The sequence below is a fragment of the Rhincodon typus genome, chromosome 39 (genome assembly GCF_021869965.1).
Source record: "Rhincodon typus isolate 14 chromosome 39, sRhiTyp1.1, whole genome shotgun sequence".
Classification (NCBI taxonomy): Eukaryota; Metazoa; Chordata; class Chondrichthyes; order Orectolobiformes; family Rhincodontidae; genus Rhincodon; species Rhincodon typus.
This window is the reverse complement of record NC_063370.1, coordinates 10,064,238-10,082,658: the sequence shown is the minus strand read 5'-3', so window position 1 is coordinate 10,082,658 and position 18,421 is coordinate 10,064,238. Positions and strand designations below refer to the sequence as shown.

The 18,421-nt window shown below is 44.3% G+C and overlaps 1 protein-coding gene across 5 annotated transcripts in view; it reads left to right on the top strand.

The window, feature by feature from the left end:
* Window positions 1–18,421, top strand: part of LOC109925485 (reticulon-1-A-like) — a 44,173-nt gene that overhangs the window by 17,630 nt on the left and 8,122 nt on the right. For 4 of the 5 annotated variants that reach the window (XM_048618273.1, XM_048618276.1, XM_048618272.1 and 1 more), the window contains 2 exons: window positions 13,632–13,839; window positions 17,777–17,915. In XM_048618273.1, the coding sequence (XP_048474230.1) occupies window positions 13,632–13,839; window positions 17,777–17,915 (347 nt within the window). Of the gene's footprint in view, window positions 1–2,846; window positions 2,948–13,631; window positions 13,840–17,776; window positions 17,916–18,421 lie in introns of those variants that run through there. The other variant, XM_048618277.1, reaches the window with a different exon arrangement.

Genomic DNA, 18,421 nt, shown 5'->3' with positions numbered 1-18,421 from the left:
CATGCCCACATGTCTGTCCTCAGCATGCTGCAGTGATCCAGTGAATCACAGTGCAAACTGGAGGAACAACATCTCATCTTCTGACTGGGTACTTTACAGCCTTCTGGACTTAATATTGAGTTCACACCTTTAAACTGTGAACTATTTCTTCCCTTCCTTTTATCTGGTTATCATGTCCTCCCCTATCCCCATCCCAGTTACAGTCCTTTCTAATCTGGCAGGTAGACACACTATTGTTCTGCCATTCTCACATTCTAATCACTTAATCTGAGCTATCAACATCTTTTCTCCACCAGCACTCTACATCCACTACAGCACACCCCCAAACCACCACCCAACTACAGTATAAATGCTGCCCCTCCACACTTCATTTTAGCTCTGATGAAGCGTCTTGTAGACTCAAAACATTAGCTTGCTCTCTCTCCAGCTGTCTGACCCGCTGAGATCTCCAGCATTTGTTGTTTTCAGTACAGATTCCAGCATCTGCAGTAATCTGTTCCTACTGTATGGGATTAGATACAAAGCAAAGCTCTCTCTACTTTTTTAAACTGAAAGAAAGTTCTCTCTGCCCTTCTAAACTGAAAGTAAAGTTCCATTGACATTGTTCCTATCCAACGCTACCAGGACAGGTTCAACACAGGGTTGGATATAGAGTGAAACATCCACTTCACTTATCAAACACTTCCAGTACAGGGACATCATGGAGTTAGAGACAGAGTAAAATACCTCTATACTTACCCCATCACGCACTAAATCCCAACTTCACTTAGTGCCCAAGGATCTGAATTTTAAGGAGAGTCAATGGTTATATCAAACAGTACATGAAGGCAAAGCTAATCCTTTATGATTCATGGTAAATCTCAACTTCCATTATGTTCCGCTGGTCAAGCTCTCATTCTTCACCATCCATTAACTTCACCTTAACGAATCTCTGTGCCTTTACTCAAACCAAGTCTCTAATCTCTCATCACCCTCCCTTGTGCTAACCTGCATTAGCTACTGGATCAGCAACATTTTAAATTTAAACTTAGCATCCTTGTTTCCAAATGTCTCCCTGACCCCAAACACTTTCCTACCTCTGTCACCCACTCTCTTTCACTCCCTCCAGACCCCATCTCCCTATCTGTCTCACTCCCTCTAGACCCACACGCCTCCCTGTCTCTGTCACTCCCTCCAGACCCACACTTCCCTGTCTCTGTCACTCCCTCCAGATCCACACACTCCTCTTTATCTCTGTCACTCCCTCCAGACCCGTACCTCCCTGTCTCTGTCACTCCCTCCAGCCCCACATCCCTCCCTGTCTCTGTCACTCCCTCCAGACTCACACCTCCTGTCTCTGTCAACCCTTGCAGCCCCACACCCCTCACCATCTATATCACTCTCTCTATCAGTCCAGATTCAGGTATACAGTGTGTACAGTCTGATATCAGTCTGCATCAGATACGTACTGTGTTCATTCGATAAAAGATTTAGTGTCTCAGTGTCGTTTATGGCCATTCAACCCATCAAGTTCATGCTGTTATCCCACACAGCAATCCAGCCAGTCCTACTCCTGTAAGTGATACCCATGTGACTGACAAATTTATTTCCTTCTCATTCCCATCTGATGTTCTTTTGAAGTCATTGATATTCTATGCTGGAGTGGTCCCAGTGAGGAGGGTGTGCTCCTAATGTAGGGAGATGGAGAAGTTGTGACTGCTCTGCTCAGGATGGAGAGGGGTGAACAGGATTTGGTGATGGTTTACATGTTCATGAAGGGATCAATTGAGTACGTTAGGAAAAACTGTAGTGTAGCTACAGAATGAAGAATTTATGGTAATTTGCAAAATAATAGAGATGGCACAAGAAAACATCTTTCTTTTTCACACAAAATGTTGTTGCAATCCGGAATGTACTTCCTGAAAAAAAAGGAAGCAGATTCTACAGTAACATTCGAAAGAGAGTTATGTAGAAACATGGAAACTAGGAATAGGCCATAAGGCGTTTTGAGCCTGCTCACTATTTAGTATGATCATGGCTGATCCTCTATCCCAATGCCATATTCCCTCTTTCTCTCCATATTCCCTTGACACCTTTAATATTTAAAAAGATATCAGTCTCTTTCTTGAATATGTCTCGGAATATGTTCAGTGTCTCGGCCTCCACAGCCTTCTGCAATAGAGAATTCCACAGGTTCCCCACTCTCTGATGAAGAAATGTTTCATCATCTCAGTCTAAATGCTGCATCCTGAGATGTGTCCACTGGGTTAGACCCGTCAACCAAGGGAAAAAGATCCTTCTTGTATCTGGCCTGTTAGAATGTTATATGTTTCAATCAGATCCCCCTCATCCTTCTGAACTCTAATTAGTGAAATACTAATGAAGGGAAAACGTTGACAGAGCTTTGAGTCTTGACTGACGGGATGTGATTAATTTTGACGCAAGAGCTGGCTCAGATATAATGGGGCAAACAATCTCCTTCCAGACAGTATCACTCCGTCACTAAAAGGGCTGTGGGTGTACCTAACCCCGCACCCCACCTCCCCATTGGACTGCAGCGGTTTAGAGAGGCAGCTCACCATCACTTTCTCAAGGGGCAATTAGAGACAGGCAACAAATCGTGACCCAGCCAGTGATGCCTACATCCAGTTAAAGAATGTGAAAAGATCAGAGCTATGTGTCAAGGTTTGGCACTGAAAGAGTTACACTACTCAATGAAGGGTGTTGCTGGGCAATGCTCCATCTGCAATCTCATTGGTTATGGAGGATACTGCAGCATTTACAAAGCTGGCTGGTCCCTCCCAACTGTATTACAGGATCAGGGAGAGAGAGAGAGACCTGCCTTATCCCAACTGTGCAGAGGACCACGGCTTCAGCTACAATCCCCGATACAGGCTGGTGATGGAGATCAGGTCCGAATGTCCAGGGATGGAGAGCGTGTGGAGCTCCTTTCTCTGTAAAGAAAAGGGTATTGAATGCTGCTTGCTTCACAGGGTCAATCGCTAAATGCTGCTGGCAAATTGTGGGGAGGGAGAGGAAGGTGTGGAGAAGAGGAAAGGGGCAGACAAAGGGAGAAACAGAGACAGACAGGAGCATGAGGATAAAGAGTGAGGCAAAGAAACAGAAATGAGACAAACAGCAAGACAGAGAGAAAGGCAGAGAGAGAGAGAGAGAGACACACACAACAGGGGATAAAGAGAGAGATATAGAGAGAGGCACAACAAGAGAGACATAGACAAAAAGCAAGACAGAGAGAAAGGCAAAGAGAGATAAATGGCATATCAGAGGTAGACAAAAAGAGAGATAAAGAGACAGACAAAGAATAAGAAAAGACAGAGAGACACACACATGAGGGAGACAAAAAAGAGAGACAGAAAGACAAGACAAAGAGCAAAAAAGACAGAAAGACACACGCAAGAAGACAGAGAGGGAGAGCAAAAGAGACAGATGAGGAGCAAGACAGAAAGAAAGGCAAAGAGAAAGGCGCACACAAGAGGGAGTCAGAGAGATAGAGAGACATAGACAAAGAGCAGGACAGAGAGAAAGCCACATAAGAGGGAGACAAAGAGAGAGGGACAAAGAGAGAGAAAGAATAAGATAAAGAGCAAAAGGAAGAAAAAAGCAAAAAGAGGCACTTGGGGAAGGCAAAGAGAGAAAGGGAGACAAATGAACAGATTAATGAGACAAAGAGATGAAGAGATTGACAAAGGCAAGAAAATATGAGGGAGGAAATAAGAGAGAGAGAGAGAGACAGGGGCAAAGAGAGAATCGGAGACAGAGAAGGACAGAAAGAGGAGGGAAGTACAAAAAAAGGGTGGGGGACAAAGAGATGGATAAAGAGGGAGAACACATTAAAGCAGTGCTTTAATAATTAGCAGGAAGAAATAGGAGAAGAAATGATCCGTCAATAGAGATGAGGCTGTCGCAGCGCATTTGTGAGACTGAGCTGACATAGACGGAGGAGAAATGGAGACAAAGAAACAGGATGAGGTTGGAAAGCAATCAAATAGGCGCAGAGGCTGGGAGCGAGTCAGCCACAGGGAGAGAAGCATCAGTCAGCAAATGTCTCCTGAGATCAATCGATTCGATTCATTGTCTGCCATCTGCTTCATATTTCAGGTTTACAGGAAGTTAAATCAGTGTTTTTGCCTGCGCCTCAGGTGAGCTGGACATGGGTCTGTTACTGCCTCACTTGTCAGGTGCCACCAGCAACAGTACAGCAAAAATATACTATCTGAGGGCATCAAATAAGAAATCGCTCCGATACCTGTTGCTACGTGTATCTGGCACTAATCCACAGGGACCCTGAAAGACCTAATAACATGGGGAAAGGTCAACAAGAGAATAACAGAAATGGTGGAAGAATTGGGAAGAGAGTGACAGGGAGAAAAGAAGAGAGAAGTGAAGTGAAGATAGCGAGAAGGGGGAGAGAGTGAGAATTAGGGAAGATATTAGAGCAGGAAGAGAGAGACTTTGCAAAAAGCTAAGAGAAAGAAAGTGAAGGAGCGGGATGGATACAGCTGGAGAAAGAGATGACAAGAAGGTGTTCAAAATGAAAGTGCAATAGACTGGGAAAGGGGAGGAAAGAATCAAATTCAGTAAGAATTTTTAAAATTCTGAAAGAAATGGAGAGAGAAAGGATATAGAGGTGAAGGGAGAGAGAAGGTAAAATGAGAGGTAGAGAAGGAGAATATGAAGGATGAAAAAGAAACACTTGCATTTCCATATCACCTGTCATGACCTCAACATGTGCCAAATTGTGTTATATCCAAAGAAGAGCAGCACTTTTTGAGCAATCACTGCTGCAAAGTAGGAAACAAGGCTGCCAATTTGACCAGAGCAAGCTCCCACATCAGCAATGTGATGAGTAGCTAATAATCTGTTTTTGTGCTGTGGTTTGAGGGATAAATAATGGCTAGGACACTGCAGAGAACCCCATTGCTTTTCCTTAAAATCATAATGTTCCTGCTGAATTGGACAACTACCCAGCCAAACAGGCAACCTGAAAGATATCATACAGGTCTTCTTCAATTCTGGTCTCCCTGCTATAGGAAGGATATTGTGAAACTAAAAAGGATTCGGAAAAGATTTACAAGGATGTTGTCAGGGTTGAAGGGTTTGAGCTATAGGGAGAGGCAGCAGAGGCTGGGGCAATTTTCCCTGGAGCGTCGGAGGCTGAGTGGTGACCTTATAGAAGTTTATAAAATCATGAGGGGCATGGATAGGGTAAATAGACAAGGTATTTTCCCCAGGGTAGGGGAGTCCAAAGTAGAGGGCAAAGGTTTAAGGTGAGAGGGGAAAGATTTAAAAGGGACCTAAAGGGCAACTTTTTTACAAAGAGGGTGATACGCATGTGAAATGAGCTGCCATAGGAAGTGGGAGAGGGTGGTATAATTACAGCATTTAAAAGGCATCTGGATGGGTATATGAACAGAAGAAGTTTAGAGGGATATGGGCCAAATGCTGGCAAATGGGACGAGATTTATATAGGGTATCTTGTTGGCATAGACAAGTTGGACCAAAGGGTCTGTTTCCATGCTGTACAGCTCTATGACTCTAAAGGCATTGCGCACACAGCAACTACATTTGCTAGCTCGGTTGTTAATTTTAAATTTGAGGTAGATAATGATTTTGTTAAGCAAAAGGAATTAAGCCATGTGGAGTTACGTCACAGATCAACTATGATCTCATTAAATGGCAGAACAGGCTTGAGGGGCTGAATGGCATACTTTTGTTCCTATGTTCCTATATTTCTACATTATGTGGTGCCTTTTTTTGTCAATCTTCACCTGAGAGGGAAGACAGGGTTAATTTTCTCATTCATTGGACATGGACGTCATTGGCTAGGCCTGCATTTTTTGCCCATCCTTAATTGTTGAGAGTCGACTACAGGGTCTGGAGTCACAAGTAGGCCAGACTGGGTAAGGACTGCAGATTTCCTTCCCTAAAGGACATTGGTGTACCAGGGTGTTCACAACAACTGGCAGCAGTTAACATGGTCACCATTAGGCTAACTTTGTAGTCCAGATCTGTTATTGAATCCAAATTTCACCATCTGCTCTGGTGAGATTTGAAACCATGTCCTCGGAATGTTAACCTTGGGTTCTGGATTTCCAGTCCCGTGACATTGTGCCACCACCTCCTCCTACTTTGGTGTGGGACTTGAACCCACATCGTTGTGACTGTAAGGAGCTCAGGATTGTTTAGCTTAGTTGGCTTATAGTACAGAGTGATGTCAATAGTATAGGTTCACTTCCGACACTAGCTGAGGTCACCATGAAGGTGCTGCCTCCTCAATCTTGTCCCCTTGTTTAAGGTGTGGTGACCCTCAGGTTAAACTCGCTTCCAGTTCTGTGTGTGTCTCTCTCTCTCTCTCTCTCTCTCTCTAATGAGAGAGTGGGACTATGGTGAGTTTTTGCTTTTGCTGTCAACTGAGCCAAGAAAGGGGAGAACATGAAAGGTGGGTGATAAAGAGGGTAATTAAAGATAAACGATAGGGAGGAAAAGGAGACAGAGAATGGGCAAAATAAGGAGAAAGGACACAGCCAACATGGGAGGAAGAGACGTGGGGAAATAATGGTGGGGCGTTGGGGGTCGGGAGAGTGAAGGGATATGAAAGATAAATTGAAAAAGAAGAAAAGAGATTAAATTAAGAGGAATTTGTCCAGACATTGCAATTTTCAATTAAGCAATACCTTTTTGATAAACAAACTCAGAAAGTGCTGGATGAATTCAGCAGGTCTGGCAGCATCTGTGGAGAGAGAAACAGATCCACAGATGCTGCGAGACCTAGTGAGTTTCTCCATCATTTTCTTTTTGTTTCAGATTTCCAGCATCTTCAATATTTGGCTGTCATTAATACCTTCGGGGTAACTGTTTCCTGGTGCATTCTTCATGGCAATCCCTTGACCAATCTGAAATGGTTTGTCAGCCAATCAGCACCCTGTTTCTCATGCAATATAAATCGTTGTTCCCTTTGAAATTTGGCATTCTTGCAAATTTGACTTGATAAAATGTCTCTTTTACAGTTGCCGCCCAGATAGAGAGAAAGGGTAGAAGACAGAGAATTGAGAAATAAGTTGGGGGGAAAGATTTTTTTAAAAAACATGGATAGAGTGACCAAGAGGAGATTGTGAGCTGGAGAATAGGGGGTGAAGAGAGAGAAACTGTGAGGTGGCAAATCAAGAATGAGATGGCAAGAGAAAGAAGGAGTCAGAGAGGTGGAAATAGGAAGAGGTAAAGAAGGTAAGCCAGGAAAGAAAGAAAGAGAAATAATTCAAAAGGGAGAGACGGAAGGAGAAGAGACCAAAGGAGAGGGAGAAAGATATGGATAAAAACAGATAGAGAGGCGATACATTAGTAGTTAACTGGCAGGAGTATGCTAAACTGGGTGTGTGGTTGTGCCAGGGATTTTAATATGCTGCATGGCTACCAGACTCTGGTAATACTGAAGTGTATCACAATGATTCCTGTTTGTGGTCTCCTGGTCCTTGTTGTCTCAGTAATTCTGCACCAGTGCAAAACTAGAATAAACCCATCAACAAATAGAAGACTCCCTGCAACCATGGTAACCGGAGTATGGTGGAAGTTGAACTGTCATATTGTAATTGTGGCCTGATAGAGAGATGCATCTTAAATATAATATTTTATTTAATATTTCCTAGGGCAGTCTTTACTGATTTGTGCAATTGGAATGAGTGAGTAAACATTTCAAGCAACTCTTGTACATTAAGGTCTGATGAAGAGTCAATGGACTTGAAATGTGAACTCTGCTTTCTTCCCACAGATGCATCCAGACCTGCTGAGTTTCTCTAGCAGTTTTTTTTTGGTTCAGATCTCCAGTGTCTGCAGTTTTTTGTTTTATCTTGTACATTGAGAATGCATTGGGAAATATAAAATGTGACCAGCAGCATTTGGTGAGAAACATTGGTGTAGTGATAATCATCATAGAATTCCTACATTCGGCCCATCGAATCCACACCAGAGCGTCAATCCCAGATCCATCCTGCTACCCTAACCCTATAGCTCTGCATTTACCACCTAACCTGCACATCCCTGGAAACTACAGGTAATTTAGTATGGCCAATCCCCCTAACCTGCACATCTTCAGACTGTGGGAGAAAACCCACACAGGGGAGAATGTGCGAAGTCCACACAGTCGCCAGAGGCTACCATGCTGTCAGATCTCTGGATTAGTAACCCAGATGCTCGGGCTAATGTTCTGGGGATGTGACTTCAAATCCCACCATGGCAGCTGAAGCATTTTAAATTCCATTAATAAGTCTGGAATTGACAGCAAGTGTTAGTGACCATGATACTTGTCATAAAAATTCACAAATGCCCTTTAGGGAAGGAAATCTCCTGTCCTTACCTCCGCTTACATGTAACTCCAGCCATACAACAATGTTGTTGACTCTTAACTGTGTGACATGATCTAGCAAGCCACTCAGTTTGAGGGTAAATAAGGATGAGCAGCAAATGTTGGCTTGCTAGTAGTGGAGGCCTGGACAGAGTGGATGTGGAGAAGATGATTCCACTAGTAGGAGAGACTAGGACCAGAGGGCACAGCCTGACCCTCTAAAACCGAGATGAGGTGGAATTTCTTCAGCCAGAGGGTAGTAAATCTGTGGTACTCATTGCCGTAGAAGGCTGTGGAGGCCAAGTCATTGAGTGTCTTTTAGACAGAGATAGAAAGGTTCTTGACTGGTAAAGGGATCAAAGGTTATGGGGAGAAGGCAGGAGAAAGGGATTGGGAAACATATCAGCCACGATCAAATGGAGGAGCAGAGCCAATGAGCCGAATGCCCTAATTCTGTTCTTGTATCTTATGGTCTTATGGCCAACATCCCATGAACGAGTGAATGTAATGTTTGGCAGCTCCCGTCTCTCAGTTTGTTCATTTTCTGTTCAGCAGAAGCAATGAAAAGATGAACATCAGGTCCATATACTCTGTGCTGTTAGCATTGCTTCCTCTCACCAACTTTCATAAGGCAGCAGGGCGTCCTTCTCCTAGCTAATTACTTTTAAATGTATCATTAGAATAGAATTGAATCAAATCCTCAAAGCAGGGAAATAAGCCATTCGGCCCAGTGAGTCCATACCAATCCTTGGAAAAGCAGCCCACCCAGGCTCACCCCTCTACCCTATCCCTGTAACTTTGTATTCTCCATGGCTAACCCACCTATCCTGCAAATCCCCTGAGCACTATGAGTAATTTAGCATGGCCAATCGACCCTAATCTGCACATCTTTGAGGAAACCGGAGAACCCGGAGGAAATCCACGCAGACACTGGGAGAATGCGTAAACTCCACACAGAGCCTGAGGGTGGAATTGAACCCAGGATCCCTGGTGCTGTGAGGTAGCAGTGCTAACTACTGAGTCACCATGCCAGCACTGTCAGTAAAACAGTGAGATACATTGGAAGGTGCCTTTGCACATTCTTCCCATCCAAATGCCTCTGTATTCATCTTATTGCTGAAACCTCAACACATTAAAAGACATTTGGATAAGTACATGAATAGGAAAGGTTTGGAGGGATAGGAACCGGGGGCGGGGGCGCAGGTGAGACTAGTTTAGTTTGGAATTATGAGATAACATGGTGTAGAGCTGGATGAACACAGCAGGCCAAGCAGCATCATAGGAGCAGGAAGGCTGATGTTTCGGGCCTAGACTCTTCATCCTACTATCTCTAGTTTGGAATTATGTTCGACATGGACTGGTTGGACCGAAGGGTCTGTTTAGGTGCTGTATTACTCCCTGACCATAGTGAAATAAAAAGCTCAGGATGTGGCAGTGCCTCCAAGAGGGGGAGCCCCCAGGGGATAGTCCTCCTACCTACTCCCAACTCATTATTCTTTCCGCGGATTTGGCACTCCTGGGATGTTTGTATCCCTAACTGCCTTTGAATGGAGTCACTGGCTGAGTCAACCATATCATTGTGGACCTGAAGTCACATGTTGGCCACTTTGTGCCCCTAAAGGGCATTAGTGAATCAGATGGGGCTTTTACAACAATTGGTTGTGGTTTCATGGTGTCCCTCACTGAGACTGGTTTTAAGATGGATTTATTAATTAAATTTTAATTCCATCAGCTGGCATCCTTGGCACATATTTCTCCGAGAGAAAGACCAGTCAAAAAAAGCAATAATACTTGGAAATAAATGTACTGGTCATATTGGAGCACTGTTCTTCGGAACCTAAGACAGGTCAGACCAGTATATGTCATTTGCAAGTTCTACCGTTTTCTGCTTCTGGGTCTCATGGGCATTACCATACACCACCATTTCTCTGACCTACTGCATCAATGGGTGGGTTTGGTCCTCACCCCAGAAATATAAGGAACCCATCTTGGACAGGAAAGTAGGGGTTGTAATCAGATCAGCCACAAGCTTACCGAATGCTTGTTCCTAATTTACGTGTTCGTATATATGTCCGTATGTTCAGTCCAGTATTCCCTACAATCTGTTCAGCTGCATGGTCATGTAGACACACCAAGATTCTGCCGATGCCGATTGACATGCAGACGTTCAGTTTTGGAGATTGGTGCCGCACACGGACCTCGCAGGTTCCCATGCTGGTAAAATAAATCAAACAGAACATTGGTTCAATCCTACCTCTTTGATCAAGCTTTTGGTCACAAGACCTAATACCGCCTTCCAAACCTGTGACATCTACCCCTACCTGGAAGGACAAGGGCAGCAGATACATGGAACGCCTCTCTGTGCAAGTTCTTTTCTGAGTCACACGCCATCCTGATTGAGAAATATATCGCCACTCCATCGGTGTCACTGGGTCAAAATCTTAGAAAACCCTCCCCCCGACAAGAATTGGGAAGGTATGTGGCAGTCCCTACACTAAATGGACCGCAGTTTTAAGAAGGCAGCTCAGCACTGGCACCGGGGACACCCATATCTCCTGAATTATTTTTTTAAAAATAAATTTGGCTCTGTGTCTTTTTCTTTTGTTTGACCATAGTGCTTGTGGAGCACCTCAGGATGTTTCATTAGGTGCTATATAAATGTAAGTTGTTGTTGTTGTTGGCTGCTGTGTCAGACTGCTGGAGCAGTGAGATAAGACTCAGACCATCGAGAGTTAATCAGTGCCGTGGTATGTGCCGGGGATCAGACAGTCCGAGCACAGGTTGCTGGTGGCTGGACCCAGCAGCAGGAGCCACGCTGTCTCCCTGAAGCTTCTCCTGACAAGTGGGGGATAAAAGTGAGACAGAGGAGCTCGAGAATGGGTTGGAAAGGTTAGACTGTGCTTCGTCCTCTCGGTTAAACAGAAATGTCTTCACCCAGAGAATGGTGAGCCTGTGGAATTCAGTTGCCACAGAAAGTGATTGAGGCTAAAACATTGAAAGAGGAGTTAGATATAGTTCTTAGGGCTAAAGGGCATGAAGGAGAAAGCAGGAACAGGGGACTGAGCTGGATGATCAAGCGTGATCATATTGAATGGTAGAGCAGGCTCAAAGGGCCAAATAGCCTATCCTGCTGCTCTTTTCTACGTTAAGCTGCAGAGCGATGGCAATATGTGATTCTGTGGCAGGTTTTTGGAGCAGTGGGGAAGCTGTGGCAGGGAGGGGTAATAAGGGGGTTGCAGTAAATAGACTGATAAACTTTGCAATGTATCTTTGTAAAGTGCAAGAGGTCAGTGCCAGCTCCTGCCTAGAATTGGCCCAGCATCTGACGGAGAATTAAGGGTGACTCATATTATTTGATAGAGCGTGCCTCAATGTTAATAAGTTCCACTTTCCTTTAATGTTGTTGAATTTGTTCTTCCCTCTCCCTCTCCACACCCAAGGGCCTCACAAAAACCTCTCTCTTCTTTTTCCCCTTTTTGCAATTTGATCTGATCAGCTGTCGCAGCCGCCATGGAGATTCTCCAGCTGCTCTGTCCTGTCCCCTTCAGCGCTCAGGCTAATCATAGCACCGGGAATGCTCATATTCTCAAAGACCGTCCCTTGGGATGGCACATGTTGGATTTAGAATCGCAGGCCCTGATGGTGTTGGGGACTGGGTGCATGGCTGCAAACCTGTGTAGAATTGTTCACTTGCTCTGTGCCCCTCCTTCCTTTGAATTGCATTTTCTCATATCACCACGTAAGAAATTGAACCGCTGGGAATTGTCACTGGATGACAAATGTGTTCCAAACACAACATTGAGTTACCGGGAATGTTGAGGATCTGAGAGGATGATGGCCTCATGGTATTATCTCTAGACTATCAATCTAGAGATGCAATTAATGCTCTGGGAACAGTATGTCAGATGGTGGAATTTGGATTCAATTTTAAAAATAATGTGTAATTAAGAGTCTAATGGCGACCATGAAACCATTATCGATTGTTGGGAAAGATCATCTAGTTCACTAATGTTCCTTTATGGAAGGAAATCCGCCATCTTTATCCAATCTGGCCTAACTGTGACTCCAGACCCACTGCAATGCAGTTAACCCTTAACAATTAAGGATGGACACCTTCCCCGTCTGCTTTAATTAACTGGTGTACGAGCACACCTAGATCCTATTGTGCATCCCAATGTATCACCATTTAAATAATACTCTTCATGTCTGTTTTTCACACTAAAATGTACGTTCCAAAGAAAAATGGTTTCTTGCCTCCAATTATTTGAGTGATCTCCCCCATCAGGAACTTTTGTCACCATGTCTCTCAGGCTTTAGCCTCAGAAATTGTCAGAAATTGGGTGGAGGATGAGCCCTGTGTTTTTATCAGCTCCCAGTTGCAAGACCACTGTCATCCAGGAGAACAAAAGCAGGCCCGTTAATGGCATTTAAGCCTGCACTCCCAGAGCATTATCCTCAGATTCTGGATTACTAATCCAGGAACATTCGCACGAGGCCACCATCGCCCCTTAGGAGGTTTATGTTTTGCACTGTCACTCAGTGCAGAGCCATAGAGCCATACAACATAGAAACAGATCCATCTTGTCCATGCTGACCAGGTTTCCCGAGCTAAACTAGTCTATATTAATGGACCACTTTGAAGGCAGGTTTAACTGTGAGGGCCTCTGCGACAATCTTGCCAAAATTTGCTGTCACACTTCCAAATTGCCACACAGATGATTGTTATGGCTCAGGAGACCATGCCTGCAATGGTTCTATTACCTACTGCCACTCTCTGCCTTTCCCCCATATCCCTGCACATAATTTCTATCCAAATAACCATCCAATACCCTCTTGAATGCCCTCAATTGAATCAGCCTCCACCACATTTCCAGGCAATGCATTCCAAACCCTAACTACGCGCTGACTGGGAAAGGTTTTTATCCCTCACATCACCCTTGTTTCGTTTGCAGATCACTTTAAACCTTTGCCCTCTTGTTCATTTTAAGAGCGCGGACAACTTCTCCCCGTCGACTCTGTCCAGCCTGCTCATGATTTTGAAAACCTCGATCAAATCTCCTCTCAGCCTCTCCTGCAGAACAGTGTCATCAGCTCTGAATCAGTAATCCATTGGCATTACAACCGTGGCAGAATCACCCCCTGCACGGCTTGATTTGGGCATTAACTCAGGCACAATTTGACCAAGGAACCCACTTTCAGAAACACCTCTGAGTGGACTGCATTGACAAAGTGCTGGTTTGGCGACCCTGCACCCCCACAAAACCCTTACTGTTTCTGTCTTGTTTTCCCACAGTGACTGACCTTCTGTACTGGGAGGATGTTAAGAAGACGGGCACCGTGTTTGGTGCCATTATCCTCATCTTGTTCTCCCTCACCCAGTTCAGTGGTATCAGCGTGCTGGCATACTTGACACTGTCTGTCCTCTCTGTCACCATTAGCCTCCGCCTTTACACGTCTGCTCTTCATCTGATCTACAAAACCCAGGAGGTCCACCCATTCCAGTAAGTACCAAACGACACCCACAGCTTTTCTTTCATTTGTTGATGTTGCTTTGTCATGCATTTGTTCCCCGTTTCCTAACTTACCCTTGGGAAGGTGGTGGTGAGCTGCCTCCTTGAACTGCTGCAGTCCAACTGCTGTAGGTAGACCTTCAATGCTGTTAGGGAGGGCATTCTGGGATTTTGACCCAGCGACCGTGAAGGAATAGCAATATATTTCCAAGTCAGGATAGTGATTGACTTGGAGGGGAACTTGAAGGGAGTGGTGTTCCTATGTGTCTGGCTGGTAAGGGTTGGAAGGTGCTGTTCAAGGACAAATAGCAACAGGAGGCCATTCAGCCCTTCAAACCTGCCAGTTATGTGGAGCTGCTCTCTATTTAACAACATAAGAGCATATGAAATAGGAACAGCAGAAGGCCACTTGGCCCCTCAAGCCTGCCTGCCATCCCACAAGATCATGCTGATTTGCTCCAGACCTTAAACTGCCTGATGTTTCAAAAATCTATGTGCTTCGTCTTTAAATAGTTTCAGTGATCCAACCTCCAGAACTCTCTGGGGTAGTGAACTTCAGAAATTCACTGCCCTCTGAGAGAAGAAAATCCTTTGCATCTCAGTTTAAATGAACAATCCTTTATTCTTCAACTATGTCCCCTGGTTCCAGATCCCCTGCTAGTAGATACATTTTCTCAATATCTACTTTGTTGATTCTCCTCAAAAACTTGTATGTCTCAATAAGATCACTCCTCATACTTCTAATTTCTAATGAGTAAAGTCCTAACCTGTTTAGCTGTTCTTGATAAGTGAACAGCTAATGAATTTTAAATCGCACCTGATGTCAGTATATTCTCTTTTTAAATATGGAGATCAGAATAACACAGAGTACTCCTGGGAACAGTGATTCAGATTTCTACTCCTCATTGTGTAAAGGCTTGCTTCCTGGACCTCATCCCTGCCTAGCTCAAATTTTAAGGTTTATGCACCTTTGTTCCCCAGCACCAAAAGAAATAGTTACTCTAACTACCTTATCAAATCTTTCAATTATCTTAAATGCCTCAGTCAGATCAGCCCTTCATCTTCAATACTCCATTGCTTTTTGTCATTTTTATAAATGATTTGGATGTGAACATAGGAGGTATGGTTAGTAAGTTTGCAGATGACACTAAAATTGGAGGTGTAGTGGACAGCGAAGAAGGTTACCTCAGTTCAATGGGACCTTGATCAGATGGGCCAATGGGCCAAGGAGTGGCAGATGGAGTTTAATTTAGATAAATGTGAGGTGCTGCATTTTGGAAAGGCAAATCAGGACAGGACTTACACACTGAGTGGTAAGGTCCTGGGGAGTGTTGCTGAACAAAGAGACCCTGGGGTGCAGGTTCATAGCTCCTTGAAAGTGGAGTCACAGGTAGACAGGTTAGTGAAGAAAGCATTTGGTATGCTTGCCTTTATTGGTCAGTGTATTGAGTACAAGAGTTGGGAGGTTATGTTGCGGCTGTACATGACATTTGTTAGGCCACTTTTGGAATACTATATTCAATTCTGGTCTCCCTGCTATATGGAAAGATGTTATGAAACTTGAAAGTGTTCAGAAAAGATTTACAAGGATGTTGCCAGGGTTAGAGGGTTTGAGCTATAGGAAGAGGCTGAATAGGCTGGGGCTATTTTCTCTGGAGTGTTGGAGGCTGAGGGGTGACCTTATAGAGGTTTATAGAATCATGAGGGGCATGGATAGGGTAAGTAGACAAGGTCTTTTCCCCAGGGTAAGGGAATCCAAAACTAGAGGGCAAAGATTTAAGGTGAGAGGGGAAAGATTTATAAAGGACCTAAGGGGCAACCTTTCATGCAGAGGGTGGTGCTTGTATGGAATGAGCTGCCAGAGGAAGTGGTGGAGGCTGGTACAGTTACAACATGTAAAAGACATCTGGATGGGTACATGAACAGCGAGGGTTTAGAGGGATATGGGCCAAATGCTGGCAAATGGGACTAGATTCATTTTGGATATCTGGTCAGCATGGACGAGTTGGACCGAAGGGTCTGTTTCCGTGCTGTACTTCACTATGACTCCAGCAGAATACAAGCCTAGTCTGTGCAAACATGCCTCTTAATTCATTTCCTCTGGTCCTGGCATCATTTTACCTATTACTTTGAGTGACAGACTCCACAACGATTAATTAACCCTTCAACTAGCTGACAGTTTTATCAATAAGCTTTTAATATTTGTTAAGATGTTTTGCTTATTTTATAAAATGTTAATTTTGAATTTTTGAACCCGATTGACACTGTGTTGGAGGGGCTGTGATCTCCTTGGATGCAGAATATTTTTGTCCCCTTTCTTTCATCAGCCTTGAGTTCTTGGCTCCCATTTCATTCTGGACACACTGGGAGCCTCCAATTGTTTAATCAAAAGGTTGTTCTCCAAGTTCAGGCCACAGTGCCTGCTGGCTATTTGACTATGTAGGCAGCACAGCCAAGAACAGAAAATGTAGCACTGACTGGTATCTGTCCTGGATTCCTCTTGTCTTTCAGCCTCAGTACCGCACACGTTGCTGGTCACAATGAGACAGAGCAGGGAATGTGATCTTTCTCAATATTCCACTGTAGTAGCAGATACCTTTTTTTAATTCCCTGGTGGGATAAGGGTGTTACTGGCTGGACCAGCATTTATTGCCTGTTCCTAGTTGCCCCTCGAGAAGGTGGTGTTGAGCTGCTGGATGGCTGTAGTACACGTGCTGTAGGGAGACCCATAATACCAAAACTGTTTCTCCCAAAATCATTGCTTCTCTCTCGCTTTCCCTCTGTCTCATTGCTCCGTACTCACCCGTAAATCCCTCCCTTCTCTCTCCTTATTCTCTACTTTCTTTTCTGCTCCTTTGCTCACTTCTACACTCTCTCACCTCATTTAATAGTCATAGAGTCATACAGTACCACTCGTCCATGCTGACCTGATATCCCAAATTAATCCAGTCCCATTTGCCACCGTTTGGCCCATATCCCTCTAAACCCTTCCTATTCGTATACCCATCCAGATGTCTTTTAAATGTTGTAACTGTACCAGCCTCCACCACTTCCTCTGGCAGCTCATTCTATACACATACCACCCTGTATATGAGCAAGTTTTAAATCTTTCTCCTCTCATCTTAAACCCGTCTAGTTTTGGAATCCCCCACTCTGGGAAACAGTCCTTAGTTATTCACCCTATCCATGCCCCTCATGATTTTTTAAACCTCTATAAGGTCACCCTTCAGCCTCCGACACTCCATAGAAAATAGCCCCAGTCTACAGCCTCTTCCTATAACTCAAACCCTTCAACCCCAGCACCATCCTTGTAAATCTTTGCACTGTCTCAAGTTTTCCTTCCTATAGAAGGGCAACCAGAATTGTACGCAGTATCCAAGAAGTGGCCTCACCAATGTTCTGTACAGCCGCAATAAGATGCCCAGCTCCTATTTTCAATATTCTGACCATTGAAGGCAAGCGTGCCAAATGCTTTCTTCACCACCCTGTCTACCTGCGACTCCAATCTCAAGAAACTGTCCCTGAACCCTTTTTGTCGGTATCACTCCCCAGGGTCTTACCATTAACTATATTTCCCATGAAGCTCTATCTTCCCACTTTTCCTCTCTCTTCTCTCTCTGTCTCTCTCTTCATCTTCACACACTCTCTCCCTCCCTATTCCTCTATCTACCTCTCTCAGTCTCTCTCTCTGTCTTGCTCTCCCATCCCTATCCCTCTCTCCATCCTCACTTACTCTACTATTCCTATTCCTCTCTCTATCCTCAATATCTATCTTGCTTACACAAACCTGTCCCTCTTTCCATCTTCACCCTCCCCTTGCTGTCTCATCCCTCTACCATCAACTCCTGCTCTCCCTCTCCTCACTTCCACTCTCTATCTGTCCGTGTCTCATACTTTCCCTCACTAACTTCTCCCTCTCTGTTTACAGGGTCTATCTCGATTTGGACATCGCTCTGTCCCAGGAACAGATGCGGAAATACTTCGAAGTGACAGTACTTTATGTGACCAGTGCCATTTCACACCTTCGCCGGTTGTTCCTGGTCGGAGACCTGCTGGATTCACTGAAGGTGATGTGGGGGGAGTCAGGAAGGGATTGAAAGGATAAAACCACACTGTGGGGAGTGACTGAGTCAAAAATCAAACAGCTGCTGATGAATGGTCAATGAAGTTAAGTTTCATTAAACTGATCAGATAAAGCGTTAGATTGACAATGTGTTAAATAGAGTTCAAATTGGAATGTTTGTAATCTGGAGCCATGTCAATGTTTTCAATGTCAAAAAAGCAAGATTGATTTAAAATCAGCTTCTTTTGTGAGCTCACTGTTCAATTTGAAGGTATTTTTCAGTATATAAGAGTGGGGTACAGCCCTGATGGGTACAGATCTGTCACTTTATACTTTATAACACTGAGATACAGTCCTGGAAGGGACAGGTTAGTCATCGTATAATATGAGGTAGTGGTTTGTACAGGTCTGTCACTGTATAACACTGGGGTACAGCACTAGTGGGGACTAGCCTGTCACTGTATAACACTGGGGTACAGCATTAGTGGGGACTAGCCTGTCACTGTATAA